The following is a 14,606-nucleotide window of genomic DNA, read 5'->3' on the forward strand; positions in this document are numbered from 1 at the left end:
TTAATCAGATTTCAGTTCCACCAGCTGATGGGATTTGAGCTTGTGTCTCCAGAGTATTAGTCCGGACCCTAGATTACTTGTCCAGTAAGGCTACTGCAATGCTACTGACAGTTTTAAGAATTTTTTCTCTCCTCTTCTTTGATAGAGGATCTTGTTGAAATAAAGCCAGTTTAGCTCATTTGGCTAGCCAGCTGGTTTATGATGCAGAGCAAGGCCAGCAGCGCGGGTTCAATTCCTGTATTGGCTGAGGTTATGAAGGCCTGCCTTTTCAACCTTGATTCTCCTCTGAGGTTTGGTGATCCTCAAGTTAAATCACCACCAGTCAGCTCTCCCCTTAAAGGGGAAAGCAGCCTATGGTCATCTGGGACAATGGTGCCTTTACCTTTTACTTCAGAGACAAAGAATGGGCATCTGTTCCTGTCTTAAACAGTCAGATTTTGGACAACTGAAAACTGTATTTGCTTTATAATTGGCCCCTCGCTACTACTACTCTATTTTGCTGCTAACCAACTTATAAATCGTTCAACCAAAGCTTGAGCAGCTCCTTCCATTTACGGAAGTGCGCAATCTTTGCTCGACCCTTCGACAATAGCCTTTCCTGACAAGTGCATGTGTAACCATGATAGACTGACACAGTTGCATGTGGGATATGACTTTCACTGAATTAATAATACATTTGTACACTTTTACTTTGGAGAAAATTAAGATTGTGTTTAGTGATATTATGCAAACTCTAATGCACAGCAGGGATACGATCAAAAGAATATAAGACGTCGTGTATATGATGCCTTGAATGTGCTCATGGCAATGAATATAATCTCCAAAGAGAAAAAGGAAATCAAGTGGATAGGACTTCCCACAAACTCAGCTCAAGAGTGCCAAAATCTGGAGGTAAGAGAACAGTGATCTTTTGTGTTTCCATGAAGTGTAGTATATGTCCAATATATGCAGACTGTTAGAGGTTTTGGCTTGAGAAAAGACTGATATTTCCATGCAACACCTCAGCCTCCTGCCCTAATAGCTCTGTGGCTGTGTCAAATGTTGTTTGATAGAATTCTAGTGAGTCTCCTTGAGTTGTTTTATTTTGTTAAAAGTCCTGTTAAATGTAAGTTGTTGTCTTTAGTTTACAGCAAGTCATTTGTTTGATTTTTATTTGAATAGATGGAGAAACGGAAGAAAATGGAAACAATTAAACAGAAACAGTCACAACTGAAGGAGTTGCTGCTACAGGTAAAATTAATTTACAAAAATGTGCAACATAGTGCAGTTTGTATTACTGCTGTGCCAATCCACATGATAGCTAAATTTATTCTCATCCCAAAGAGTGCCTAAATTTTATCTAGCTTACATTTTTACTGTCATATTTTTGAATTGTATTGGTGCTATAAGAGTTGTACAGAAGCTTCCATATTATGTCAGAGGTCTTGAAAGATGTCAGCTTTGGCTACGCAGTAGCTCTCCATCTGAATCAGAAAGTCTTGGATGGATGCAAAAGATCTGTGCCATTATTTGAAGAAGAAATAGTAATTCCCTTAATGTCCTAGTCTATATTTATCCTTTGCTGAAAATCCTGTATGGCTGGATGCTTTTGAGGAAGAAAGAGGGAGCAAGTAAATGTAAATAAAATTAATCCGTTATTAAGTTTTAAATTGCAAGCATATTTATGTTTTGCAGCAAATTGCCTTTAAGAATCTGGTTCAGCGTAATCGCCTTGTAGAACAACAATCTGGCAGAGTTCCTCCTCCAAATACTGCCATCCAGCTGCCCTTCATTTTAGTCAACACCAGCAAAAAAACAATCATAGACTGCAGCATCTCTCCTGATAAGTAAGTATGGCAAACCTGACTGTTTTGTATGACGTGCAAACTTAGCTTTTTCATCAAATGTTGTATGAAGATGTTGTGGAAACCCAAATTATTTTGGTGTTGACATTGGAGGTCCCGATCGATGCGCCTTCATCTGCAGACTGGGAGGAGGCTGTATCTGCACAGTTGGCGTTTTTACATTCTTTAGAATCATAGAATCCCTGCAATGCAGAAGGAGGCCATTTGACTCATCAGGTCTATACTGACCGTCTGATAGAACACCCTATCTAGGCCCACTCCCCTGCCCGATCTGCATAACCCCACCCAACCTTTCGACACTGGGAGAATTTAGCATGGCCAATCCACCTAACCACATCTTTGGACTGTTGGAGAAAACCCACGCAGCCATGGGGAGAGCATGCAAACTTCACATAGTTACGCAAGTTGGAAAGAAAACTAGGTCCCCAGTGCTGTGATGCAGCAGTGCTAACCACTGTACCACCCTTAAACCTTGGGCCGAACGCATTTGTGCCAGTAGAAAAACAGCTTGCGCTCTTGAGTCAGGTGACCAAGAACGTATGGAAGACTAGTGTCGCAGGCAGAGGAACTGGAGGAGGTCCCAAACGATGAGCCCCAGAGAGGGAACAAGGGCAGTGTACTGAGCAGAGAAAGAGACTCCAAACAGGAAAAGGACTACAGGGACATTTAAGTGAAGAAGGCAGCCTAAGGTTGGTAGCACTGCTGTGGGCCAATGGGACAAGGTACCCCTTTTGGAGCAGTAGAGTTTTCCATGGAGTTGAAGATCTGACTTTTTGCTTGAATTGTGCTTGAGTGCATATGTGGGAATCCAGGGGAGTGGAATCTTTGGGGATGAGATTGAAACCCTGTGAGGTGGGCTGTTGTTTATGTCTTCAAAGTTGGAGTAACGGTTGGAAAGAATTACCAGGTTTGATTTTCCAAGATAGAGACTCTCCCGCATGAGAGAGACAGTCTCAGTAAGATTAGTTAACTGTGTTACTGACGTCTGGGTGGATTGTTGAGAAATCTGTGGACTCCGTCTTGGTCGTATCTGCATTTTATTGTGTAGTGTGGTGTGTTCAGTGTTGTTGGGAAAAATCCCTTGTACCAGTGCATTCAAGAGGCCGAGTCTCAAGACAAGGTTCAAAGCGTTGTTCTTTATTGTACAATTACTGAAACCTTCAGGGAGACCCACGCCGCCAGCTCAGAAACAGTGGCTTGGTCCACGTTGATCTCGACAATTACACATTCGCTCTGGATTTTTATAGGAATCCAAATTCGAGCGGGAACATTTGCTCATACATAATAGTTTAAAAGTGGCGGGTAGTTTTGATTTAGATCTCTCAGACAGGTTTAAACTGAAAATATGCATCCTATTTGGCCAGGAAGCTCCCTGGTAGAATTTGTCAATTTGCATTTGTATGGTGTGTGTCTGTGTTGATGCGATTGTCTGTGCTCACTCCGGTGTCCCTCCCTTCTCTAATGTGTTTTCCATTATCTCCCTGATGTGTCTCCTTAATTAAATCGACTTCCGATGTCTGTGGCTGTGCTATGCTTTTGTTTCCGTGTTTGCTAGATGAGGTGTTAATGTCATCTTTGTCCTGCTGTGTGTGTAGGGGACGCTAATCTAATCTACACATTTCTTTTATTCCTTCTATTCTGTTTTCTTTGCCTGCCTTGGCCATTTTATTAATGTACTATTTATTTCATAAGTCTTTGCAATACTGTTGTGCCATATATCCCACTGCCAGGGTCTTGACTCGCAGATATCCCGATCTCCTGGCCATGGGGCCGTTTTAAGATGCAGCTTCGTGCTGTTGCTGGGCAGAACAAGGGTCTTCCATCAATTTTGAATTAAAGGTCTCAGCTGTGCAGAAGGGGATTTAAACGAATGTCCATCCGGGTATCCCCTTCTGCATTGTGGGCACATTATAAACGGTGCCAATCAGTCCAATAAAACAGTCCAATCCAATAAAATAGTCCAATAAATGAAGAATGTTTGATGAGATGAGATAAAAATATGGTCTTGGAAAATGGCCGACTTCATTCCGCCACAGTTTGCCTGTTAATTCACCTGTACCTCATACACCCTGAATATAAAGTATAAGATGGATATTGTAAATTGTTTTACCTTTCTGACCTTGTATAGTTAATTCTATTTTTGTTTGTTTAAAACCTGTGGAATCTTGTGGCTTTATTTACTGAGCAAGTGAGTCTTGAATCTCCAACTTTAACAAAACGTTACCAAATCTTACCAATCAACTTGGTGGGGGTGAGGTCAGATCGAGGGTCATAATATCTCCCCTTGCAAACTACAATGTACTGTAAATCGTTGATTGTGATATTATCAGTAATGGTATAAATGGTAAAATCTGAGTATAATTTCTTTTAAAGGTGGTATACTCTGTTCTGCTTTTTAAATTGGAATTCTACTTTTTTTTCTCCATGAATTTTAAATCCCCTGAGTAAAGTATTGAGGAAATGATCTGAAAACAAAATCTTGCATGTTATGACTTGAAAGCCATTAATCCTAAAGGCTGTAATTTGAAATGCTGATCGGATAATACGTCTCATCACTATTTGAAATCAAGTCTCCCAATATTATTATCTTAACCCTTATGCAAATTGATTTTTAGAATAGATCTTCCAGGTAACACCTAATTTACGATTGTTTTAGTTTAGTTGTCTTGGAAGTATGGGCAAGGAATATGATAGAAAAGATGGGAAGTTTTTTATTTTAATAAACTTTAACTGGGATGGGATAGTTTGTCAGGAACATTGAGAAGTTAGTTTGGCACTTTTTCTTAGGCTATCTCTTTAAATTTCCCAAAAGTGAAAAATTAAACATTTTCATCTTTTTTTCCTCACAGATTCGAATATTTTTTTAACTTTGATAATACATTTGAAATCCACGATGATATTGAAATTCTTAAGAGAATGAGAATGGCTTTTGGATTGGAGTCTGGTGGCTGTTCTGCTGATGAGTTGAAGATGGCCAAGAGCCTCATACCCCATGTGCTGGAACCATATGTAATAGGTAAAATGCGGGGGGGGGTGCGGTTTATGCATGGTATCCGTCCATCATATGTTTGATTTTTGTATATTAAACATAGTTGTAAAATCATGGTGAGTGTATTATTAGCATAATTTATCTAATTTTCCTGTGCACGTGTTTGTTTTAAATACTTTTGCTATTTCTAAGCTAGGTGAAGAAAAGCGTACAATTTATAAAAGCACCGTTTCATCTCTCAAAACTCCTTAGTGAATTACTTGGAAGTGCATTGACATTTTTTGGGCAAACGCAAATGACTTGTCAGCTATTGGCACTGCTAGCATGATTGGTAACTTGCCCCTGGCTAACAATGACCTGTGTCTGCAAAGAGCTCAACCTACTTGGAGAGAAACGAATGACATTGGAACCTTGTCTCACCGAGCAGTTAGCAAGTGTTGGAAACTCCTTTAGTTATCAAGCCCATGGATGATAGTTGTTGTGCCTGTAGCTCAGGTGATTAAATGTACCATATAATACTTGTATAGGTCAATAAATACTCATTTCCTTGAGCCTTTCTTTGTGGGTTGGGACAGGGGTGTTAGGTGGGGGTTAAATGGAACATTATTCACTGAGTGCATCCTTGTTTGATTTCGAGCCATCTCGGGCAGTTTGTATAATGGGTTGCATTCAGCTCCATGACGCGCTCTAAATGTTTCTGATAATTGTCCAGATCTCCCATATTATTGCAGGTTGGGGTTTTGGATTTATTATTTACAGACGGTAATATCCTGGTGAGTCAAATCCTTGGAGCTTTGTGATAGCAAAGGAGCCCCCATTCCCACATGAAAGCATCTGTGTAATCCAATATGCCTTCAAACAGGGGCTTTTCACAGTAAATTCATTGTGAATAGTTGTGACAAGTAGTCAGTAACTACTTGTGACAATAAGCGATTTTCATTTCATTTCAAACAGTGTGTCAAAAGAAGATTCAAATGCCAAATGATTACACAGTAAAGTAGTAAATGTGTGAAGAAGTCTTTATTCAATTTGATCACACCTTGCAATGGCCTGGACTTGTAAAAGGGCAGAGCTTTGCATTGAAGTTAGCTCTGGAAAAATGCTGTAATCTTTTTCTGCTTGTTGCACTGTCTTTAGATGCGAGCGATTTGATCCACCATGTTATCAATGCAGACAACCATGTTTTTGGTGTTTTCGTGCTGCAGTGCGATACCCCAGAGCATCCCTGCAGCCTTGTGTCATCGGCTAGGGAAATGGGATTCCTGACATGTTCGAGATACCCCCCCCCCCCAGGTTTGGGGGATTGGCACCTTGGTGACAGGTTATTCACTGCGGTCGTGGCTGATGACAACTATCCAGAGGCCACAGACCAATGCGGACACCTGCTACAACGACGCTCATGCCTTCTGAAGATGTGGTTCAGGTGCCTGGAGGCTCTGAGGGGTCCTTGACGCTGAGGGTTGCCTGCATCGTGGCGGCCTGCTGCGTCCTCCACAACATCGTGCAGCAGAGTGGTGATGTGCTGGAGGAGGAGGAGGCTGAATGCCATGCCTTCTCTGACCAGGAGGATGCGGGCGAGGATGTGCAGGACATGGGGCCCAGGCAGCTACGGAAGGCTAACCGACGTTTGTTCCAGGTCCAATGCGCACGGGCATTCTGATCGCCTCCGGAGGGGGAATTTAGTGAATTAGATAGGTTTTATGACAATCTGAAGCAGCTCCCAACACTCAACTCAACATCATCCAGGACAAAACGGTTTGCTTCATCGGCACACCATTTATTACCTTGAACTTTCATTTCCTCTACCTGCGGTGCGCAGCAGTATGTGCCATCTACAGGGTGCACCCCGGAAACTTGTCACAGTTTCTTCGACAGGACCGGTGGCGACTTGTAGGTGGAGGTTGCACTTTGGGTGGCTCCTGCTGGAGCTGAAGTTTTTGGGCCTTCGCACCCAGTTTTTGGGGAGAATTTTGTATGATTATTTGTTGGAAAGTCTAAGGCGACCTAAGGATGTTGAAAACCCAGAAAAATAATCTGGGGGAAAAGGTGCCGAGTGAAAGTCCGCTGGCAAGTTTGGTGGGGAGTTCAGCGAGACGAAAACTGACGGGAGCAGGCTCAACAATAGGGCGGGGCCCATTATAGTGGATAAGCTGGCCACTGTGATGGTGGGGGAATTTAAGTGGCTGTTTTCCAAGCACTTTGCGAGGCATCGCAAGGCAATGTTGGCCTCGCTTAAGGAGTGGGTGGATGATACTCTTGCCCTGATAAAGGAGGCTCTGGAAAAGACATTTCTCGGTGCAGGAGCAAGGAGAGGTGTTGAAGGGGATGGCGGTTCAGGAGCAAGGAGAGGCGTTGAAGGGTTAGAGGAGGCATTGTCGCAGCACAGCAACCAATTCACCTCGATGAGTGAGGATCTGCGGAGGGTGGTGGAGAGTAACAAAGGACTGAGAGCCACTGAGACCGAGAGAACAGATCATAAAAGCATGATCTAAGATTGTGGCCTGCCCGAGGGGTTGGAGGGCCGGAGGCCGACGGAATATTTTGCGGAGGTGTTCGGCAAGTCATTGGGGTGGGGGGGGGGGGGGGATGACTCCTCCCTCTATGAACTGGACAGGACTCGCCGGTTACTCCAGCCGATACCAAAGGCGAATAAGCCACCAAGAGCTGAGATAGTATGCTTCCACAGCTTTCAGGTGAAGGGAAAGGTGCTGAGATGAGCAAAGGTGAAGTGAGGTGGGAAGGTGGTGGTATTCGTAGACATCAGAATCTCACGGCGGAGCTGGTGAGAAGGCAGGCGGCCTTTGGTCTGGCGTTGTATAAAAGCAACACGAAGTTTGGGTGGTCTACCTGGTGAAGCTACGGGTCACATAACCCCAAGGACTACTACCTTGAGGCAGCAGCGGAGGTGTTCGTGAAGGCTGAAATACTGGGACTGAAATAAATTTGGACTTTGGTTGTGTTTATAAAAAGTAAAAAAAATAAATAAAAAAAAAAATTCTGCTGGCAGGGTGTGTTTGTGAAGAGATGGTTTGGGGAGTTGGGATTTGTTTCGTTAGGGTTTGCGGGATTACTGTGGGTGTTTTTAAGGACTATTTGAACAGGGGGCCTTTTGGGGTGTTGGTTTTCTCTACGGAGGGGGCTTTGGCAGAGGCTACCTTGCTAGCAAACAAGTTGGCTAGTGAATGGGATTGGGGGGGGTGGTCAGTGGAACCTGTGTGGACAGGTTTCAACATGCCTGGGAAGTGTGATGGGTGGGGGAACGATACTGGGGGAGGAGGATTCAAGAGGAAGTGGCTGGGGGGTTTCTGGGAGGGGGGGGGAGGTGTAGGTGGCTGATGGTGACTAGGAGTGGGGCTAGATCCTAGGTCAGTTGGGCGGGGCAAGGAGTAGCAGTTATGACTAATAGGAGGAGCAGGGGGGGTGAGAGACCCTTCGTCTGGGTGGAGCACAGTGGGCTAAACAGCTGGCTTGTAATGCAGAACAGGGCCAACAGCGCGGGTTCAATTCCTGTACCGGCCTCCCCGAACAGGTGCCGGGATGTTGCGGCTGGGGCTTTTCACATTAACTTCATTGAATTTCGGTTACTTGTGACAAGCGATTATTATTATGATATATTATTAACGTGGAACGTGCGAGAGCTGGGGGGACCGGTGAAGCGAGCAAAAGTATTTTCGCATTTAAAGAGCTTGAAAGCAGATGTAATGCTGTTGCAAAATACCCACCTGAGGGTGAAGGACCAAATGAGGTTTCGGAAGGGCTGGGTGAGTTGGGTGTTCCATTTATGCTTTGATAGGGCCTGGGGATTAGCAATACTGGTGGGTAAGAGGGCGAGTTCCAGATGGAGAAGGTGGTGGCTCGTTAGGGGGGATGTAGGTACATAATAGTTGCTTTAGAGGGAAGGCTGGTGGTGCTGATTTGCATACATACCCTGAATTGGGTTGTTGTAGGATTTATGAAGATGTTGGCTGCCATAGCAAATTTGGATATGCACTAGTTTATACTCTGGTTGGACTTGAATACAGTGCTGAATCCGAAGTTGGATAGGTCCAAGCAGCGTTTGCTGACCCCTTCGGGGGAGGGGGGGGTTATACCCGCAGGATAAAGGAATATTTGTTCTTTTTGCCCGATACACAATCTGTATTCTAGGATTGACTTTTTTGTCATGGGAAGGTTCTGTTGGCCAGGCTGAGGAAGGCACAATATTCGGCGATTGTTGTCTCGGACCATGCTCCACATTGGGTGAATGTGTTATTAAAAAAGGGGCTGGCACAAAGGCCTGCGTGGAAGTTGGACGTGGAATTGTTGGCGGGCCCGAATTATTGTACCAAAATGGGAAAGATGATTGAGGATTACGTAGGGTTTAAAAGGAACTGGGAGCTTTCGACGTCAGTGGTGTGGGAAGTGTAGAAAGCCATAGTGAGGGGCAAAGTCAAAGGCTCAGGTGGACAGACAAGAGAGGCGTGGCAGCAGTTGGTAGAGGAAATCTTGGAGGTGGATGGAAGGTATGCGGAGGATTCGACTCCAGCTGCATCACAGCTTGGTATGGCAACTGCTTGGCCCAAGACAGGAAATTACAGAGTGGTGAACACAGCCCAGTCCATCACGCAAACCCGCCTCCCATCCATTGACTCTGTCGACACCACCTGCTGCCTGGGAAAGCGGGCAGCATAATCAAAGACCCCTCTCACCCGGGTTATTCTCTCTTCCATCCTCATCCATCAAGCTGAAGCCACAAAAGTCTGAATACGCACCAACAGATTCAAAAACATCTTCCCCGCTGTTACCAGATTCCTGTATAGCCCTCTTGAACTGATCTTTCTCATACACGGGGTGACACAGTGGTTAGCACTGCTGCCTCAGCGCCAGGGACATGGGTTCAATTCCAGCCTTGGAGTTTGCACATTCTTCCTGTCTCTGCGGGATTTCCTCCGGGTGCTCCGGTTTTCTCCCACAGTCCAAAGACCAAAGATGTGCAAGGTAGGTGGATTGGCTATGCTACGTTGCCCTTCGTGTTCAAAAAATGTGTGGGTTCGGTTAAGGGTTATTCGTCTTGGGTGACAAAGTGAGCTTGGGTGGAATACTCGTTACAGAGGGTTGGTGCAGATTCCATGGGCCCCAATGGCCTCCTTCATTGTAGGGTTTCTATGTTCTACCGTTGTAGCACTACTCCATATGCTTCACCCGACGTTATGTATTTATATTGTATATTTATTGTATGTCCTTCGTTTTTCACGTATGGAATGATCCATGCCTGGACTATCTGCAGAACGATACTTTTCACTCTACCTCAGTCCATGTGATCATAAATAGAACATACAGTGGAGAAGGAGGCCATTCGGCCCATCGAGTGTGCACCGACCCACTTAAGCCCTCACTTCCATCTTATCCCCGTAACCCAATAACCCCTCCTAACCTTTTTGGTCACTAAGGACAATTTATCATGGCCAATCCACCTAACCTGCACGTCTTTGGACAGTGGGATGAAACCAGAACACCCGGAGGAAACCCATGCAGACACGGGGAGAATATGCAGACTCCACGCAGACAGTGATCCAGTGGAGAATTGAACCTGGAACCCTGGCACTGTGAAGCCACAGTGCTATCCACTTGTGCTACCGTGCTGTCTAAATCTAAATATCTTATGAGGAGGAAGAAGTTACAGGTGAAGTTTGACCTTCTCTCCACTAGAAAAGCATTTTGACAGTTGAGGCCGGCGAGGGGGACCGTGTATGAGTATGGGGAGAAGGCCAGCCGCTTGTTGGCGGGCCAACTCTGCCAGCAATTTGCTGTGAGAGAGATTGTTCGGGTCCAGGACAGAACAGGGAGCTGGTGGTAGCACCGGAGCAGGCGAACAAGGCATTTGAGGAGTTCTGTAAGAATTTGTATAAGTCAGAGCCTCTGGAGGATGAGTCAAATATGAAGGAGTTTCTGGGTCGGTTGGAGTGTCCCGAAATCAGAGAGGAGGAGAGGGTGCGGTTGGAGGAGCCAGAGGGGATGGAAGAAGTGGGAGTGTTGATGGGGAAGATGCAGGCGGGTAAGGTGTCGGGGCCGGGTAGGTTTTCCTCGTTCTACAAAGTTTGGGGATAAGCTGGTGCTGCTGTTGAAGATGTTTGAGGAAGCGGTGGCTAAGAAGGGGCTGGTTTAGCACACTGGGCTAAATCGCTGGCTTTTAAAGCAGACTAAGGCAGGCCAGCAGCACGGTTCGATTCCCGTACCAGCCTCCCCGAACAGGCGCCGGAATGTGGCGACTAGGGGCTTTTCACAGTAACTTCATTGAAGCCTACTCATGACAAGCGATTTTCAAGGGAGCATTGCCAGAGATAATGGGACAGACATCGATTTCCCTGCTGCTAAAAAAGGACAAAGACCCGGTGGACTGTGGGTCATATATGCCAATATCTTTGTTGAATGTGGATGCCAAGATTTTGGCAATGGCGCTAAGGCTGGAGGAGTGTCTCCCAAAGGTGATTGGGGAGGATCAGACTGGGTTCATAAAAGGGCAGGCGGTTATAGTCAAATGTGCAGCATCTATTGAATGTGGTGCTTTCTCCAGCTGCAGAGAGAGTTGGAGTGGTGGTGGCACTGGATGCGGAAAAGGCATTTGATTGTGTGGAGTGGAGCTATTTGTTTGTGGTGTTGGAGCGGTTTGGGATTGGGCCTAAGTTTGTAGCTTGGGTGAAATTGTTGTATAAGGATCCCATGGCATATGTGGCACAAATGAGATAAATTCAGGGTACTTTCCGTTGCATGGAAACGGGACAGGGGTGCCCATGTCCCCCCTTCTTGTTTGCGCTGGCAGTAGAGCCCTTGGCCCTAGGGCAGAGGTGCTCAGATGAATGGAGGAGGGTAGTGAGGGTGGCTGTGGAACATAGGATGTCACTAGATGCTGCTGACCTGTTGCTGTATATCTCAAACCCGGACTCTTCAGTGGGGGATAAAGTGGGACTGCTTAGGAGATTTGGGGCTTTTTAAAGCTACAAGTTAAATTTTAGAAAGAGTGAGTGTTTTGTGTTGTCTTCTCTAAGGGTGGAAGGTGGGGTGGGGTGGGGGTTGCCATTTTGGGTGGCAAAAACGCACTTTAGGTATCTGGGAATGCAGATACTCGTGCAGAGTGGCTCTGGACTGGGCTCCATAAGTTAACTTCCAACGTCTGCTGGGCAGGGTCAAGGCAGATTTACTGAGGTGGGACAGCCTTCCCCATCGCTGGCAGGTTGGGTGCAGGCAGTTAAATATCTTGCCGCGGTTTTTATTTTTATTTAAGGGGGTCAAGGGTTATGGGGGAGAAGACAGGACAATGGGAATGAGATAAGTATCCGCCATGATTGAATAGTGGAGCAGACTCAAATGGGCTGAGTGGTCTAATTCTGCTTCTGTCTTACGGTCTTCAGTACTTGTCCGTCTTTTTGCTGAGATCGTTTTTTGTGGGGGTGGATAGGTTGATTTCGTCATGTGCAGGCAGGGAAGGTGGCAAGTATTAGGGTGACGGTGCGTCAGAGAGGGCAACAGTCGGGGGAGGGGGGGGCTTGGCCCTTCCTCTGGGTGGCACAGTAGCACAGTGGTTAGCACTGTTGCTTCACAGTGCCAGGGTCCCAGGTTCGATTCCTGGCTTGGGTCACTGTCTGTGCGGAGTCTGCAGGTTCTCCCTTTGTCTGCGTGGGTTTCCTCCGGGTGCTCCGGTTTCCTCCCACAAGTAACAAAAGACGTGCTTGTTGGGTGAATTGGACATTTTGAACTCTCCCTCCGTGCACCCGAACAGGCACCGAAGTGTGGCGACTCGGGGATTTTCACAGTAACCTCTTGCCGTGTAATGTATGCATACTTATGACACTAATACAGATCACTATTATTATTCCGAACCTGTTATCCTACAATTGAGTGGCGAATGCTGAGAAGGTGCAGGGTTGGAGTAGGGGAGGCTGAGGCTTTGTGGGTGAGGATGTAGGCAGTCTTTTGTAAGGGGTTGGGAATGCAAGTGCTGGCAATGGCTCCGCTCCCTTTTCCACAGGGAAGTGCTCTGGGAGACCAGTAGTGGTGGCCATGCTGAAAATATGGAGGCAATTTTGGCAGTACAGTATGTTGGGGCAGAAGTTGATGCCGATCCGAGGAAACCATGGGTTTGAGCCAGCAAGGATGGATGCTAGGTTTAGGGGATGGGAGGAGCAAGGAGTGATGGAAATTCAGGACTTACTTTTGGAAGGGTGGTTTGCAAGTATGGAGAAGTATGGAATCCCGCAAAAAGAGGTGTTTGTGCGTTTGCAGATGCGGGATTTCGTGAGATTTTCCTGACTTTTCCGGTGGTTCTGTCGTTCTCGTTGCTAGATGGGGTGTTGTCGGTGATGGGGTTGGAGGGGGTGTCATCTTGGTGATCTATGGGAGGATTTTGGAGGAGGATGGGGTGTCTTTGGAGGGGGTTAAGGCCAAGTGTGAAGGGGAGCTGGGATGGTGCTGGAGGAAGGGCTGTGGTGTGAGGTGCTGCAGAGGATGAATGCTGCAACCTCATGCGCGAGGCTGAGGTTGATACAGCTACACCGAGTGCACCTGACGAAGTCGAAGAAGGGCCAGTTGTTTGAGGAGGTGGAGAATATTTGTGAGCGGTGTGGGAGGTGCCCAGCCAATCACGTACATATGTTCTAGTTCTGCCCAAAGTTGGAGAAATTTAAAGGTCACTCTTCAGCACCATGTCGGTGATCTTGCCTGTGGATTTGAGACCCAGTCCATCGGACCTGCCAGAGTTGCAAGCTTGAGCGTGGGCAGGTGTTTAAGCCTTTGCATCGTTGATCACATACAGATGGGTCCTGTTGGGGTAGGGGTCCTTTTCTCCGTCCTGTGCCTTGGGGATTTAATGGAGTTCTTGAACTTGAAAAAGGTGAGATTTGGTCTGGGGGGAGGGGGTGGGGGGTGTGGTAGGATTGAGGGGTTCCATAAGAGCTGTGGTTTGTTTATACTGCATTTCAAGGAGGGTGGGGGGTTGGGGGGTGGGGAGGGTTGGGGGGTGGGGGGGGTGGGGTGGGGGGTTGAGAGTTAGGGTGTTGAGGTGGGCGGTTTTGGGGTTTTGTTAGTTTTATTTTGTAATGTTAGGTGTTTTGAATGTTACATTTTAATTAAAGTATTTTTTTAAACGTTCCTTCGACAGCACCTTCACCCCTTCTGCGGCAGGCGCATTGCAACACGACCTGCAATTTCCCCTCCAAGTCACACATCATCCTCTGACTTTGAATTATATCACTGCTGGGTTAAAATCCTGGAATTTGCTCCCTAAACACAGTATGAACGGCAGTGGTTTAAGGTGGTTCACCGCCACCTTCTTAAGGGCAACTAAGGATGGAAAATAAATACTGACATTGCCAGTGTTGCTCAAATCCCATGAATGTTTTTTTTAAATTCTGTAGAAGGTATAGGACCCAAAGAACCTGGGGATATATACACAAATCATTGAAGGTAGTAGAACAGGTTGAGAAAATGGTTTTACGACACCCTAGGCTAGTGCGTGGTTAATTCTAGCCTCATTTGACCTGGAGTCGCAACACAGTTGAAATCAGCGCTTAATTTTAAAAATACCCCATGTCTTTGGTCTTTGGCAGCCCAATAACTATAATCAAATAGGCAACAAATACAACCAGTTAACTACTATCTCCTTTTCTTTTTTTAAAATATATTTTATTAAAGTTTTCAAACACAATTTTTCCACCTTACAAATCAACATAAAAGATAACGCAATAACTAATAAGTAACATTATTTAAATAAAATAGTGAACTAACTAAGTAACAAAAAA

General features: G+C 45.9%; 1 protein-coding gene across 10 annotated transcripts in view; it reads left to right on the forward strand.

The window, feature by feature from the left end:
- The window catches only part of LOC140421249 (transcription factor Dp-1-like), a 114,944-nt gene that overhangs the window by 86,000 nt on the left and 14,338 nt on the right, over window positions 1-14,606 (forward strand). For 9 of the 10 annotated variants that reach the window (XM_072505815.1, XM_072505820.1, XM_072505822.1 and 6 more), the window contains 4 exons: window positions 745-891; window positions 1,162-1,230; window positions 1,675-1,826; window positions 4,694-4,860. In XM_072505815.1, coding sequence (XP_072361916.1) covers window positions 745-891; window positions 1,162-1,230; window positions 1,675-1,826; window positions 4,694-4,860 — 535 coding nt within the window. The remainder of the gene's footprint in view (window positions 1-744; window positions 892-1,161; window positions 1,231-1,674; window positions 1,827-4,693; window positions 4,861-14,606) is intronic. The other variant, XM_072505818.1, reaches the window with a different exon arrangement.

This window comes from Scyliorhinus torazame, chromosome 5 (genome assembly GCF_047496885.1).
Source record: "Scyliorhinus torazame isolate Kashiwa2021f chromosome 5, sScyTor2.1, whole genome shotgun sequence".
Classification (NCBI taxonomy): Eukaryota; Metazoa; Chordata; class Chondrichthyes; order Carcharhiniformes; family Scyliorhinidae; genus Scyliorhinus; species Scyliorhinus torazame.